General features: G+C 68.3%; 1 protein-coding gene across 1 annotated transcript; it reads left to right on the forward strand.

The window, feature by feature from the left end:
- Positions 1–185: 185 nt before the first annotated feature.
- Positions 186–785, forward strand: LOC113408556 (myosin-binding protein C, fast-type-like; the record flags this gene model as incomplete). The annotated part of the gene is made up of 2 exons (XM_026661875.2): positions 186–354; positions 555–785. Coding segments are annotated over exons 1-2 (331 nt in total), but the record flags the coding sequence as incomplete, so codon positions are not given.
- Between the last annotated feature and the right edge of the window lie 285 nt (positions 786–1,070).

Genomic DNA, 1,070 nt, shown 5'->3' on the forward strand with positions numbered 1-1,070 from the left:
TGTCCGGCTGGTGACACCCTCCTGGGCTCCCCGTCTCTCCCCTGACCACCCCCCCACCCCGTCCAGCTGGTGACACCCTCCTGGGCTCCCCGTTTCTCCGCTGACTGCCCCCCCCATGCCTGTCCGGCTGGTGACACCCGCCCGGGCTCCCCGTCTCTCCCCTGACCCCCCCCCCACGTTCTCTCCCCCCCCAGGAGTGGTTCACGGTGTACGAGCACAACCGGCTGACGCGCTGCACCGTGTCTGACCTGGTGATGGGTAACGAGTACTCCTTCCGCGTGTACAGCCAGAACATCTGCGGGCTGAGTGAGGCGCCCGGCGTCTCCAAGAACACCGCCCTCATCCAGAAAACAGGTGCGCCCGGACGCCGGGGTCCCCCCATGCTCGGGGGGGGCGGGGGGGCTGGGAGCCGGGACTCCTGGGTTCGCTCCCCAGCTCTGGGAGGGGAGTGGGGGCTAGTGGTTAGAGCGGGGGGGCTTGGAGTGCAGATAGTGGGGGGAACGTAGGGTCGGGGGGGTTGCTACCTCTGGGCCTCACCCCCTGGCCTCCCCTAGGGATCATCTTTAAACCGCTGGATTACCAGGAGCACGACTTCCGGATGGCGCCCAGAGTCCTGACGCCCCTGGTCGATCGGACCGTGGTGGCTGGGTACAGCACGGCCCTGAACTGCGCAGTGCGGGGGCATCCCAAGGTAAGGGACCCCCACCCCCATCCCCAGGGCCCCCAAGGTATGTCCAGGCCTGTACTCCCACTGGAGGCCACAGGAGGGGGTGCTGGAGATGGGGGTGCAGGGGGCAGTTGGGGGATAGGAGGGGGTGTTGGAGGTGGGGGTGCAGGGGGTAGTTGGGGGACAGGAGAGGGTGCTGGAGGTGGGGGGTGCAGGGGAAAGGAGGGGGATAGGAGGGAGTGCTGGAGGTGGAGGGTGCAGGGGATAGGAGGGGGTGCTGGAGGTGGGGGTGCAGGGGGCAGTTGGGGGACAGGAAGGGGTATTGGAGGTGGGGGTGCAGGGGGCAGTTGGGGGACAGGAGAGGGTGCTGGAGGTGGGGGGTGCAGGGGAAAGGAGGGGGATA

The sequence above is a fragment of the Terrapene carolina genome, unplaced genomic scaffold, assembly GCF_002925995.2.
Source record: "Terrapene carolina triunguis isolate 2854851 unplaced genomic scaffold, T_m_triunguis-2.0 Scaffold18692, whole genome shotgun sequence".
Classification (NCBI taxonomy): Eukaryota; Metazoa; Chordata; order Testudines; family Emydidae; genus Terrapene; species Terrapene triunguis.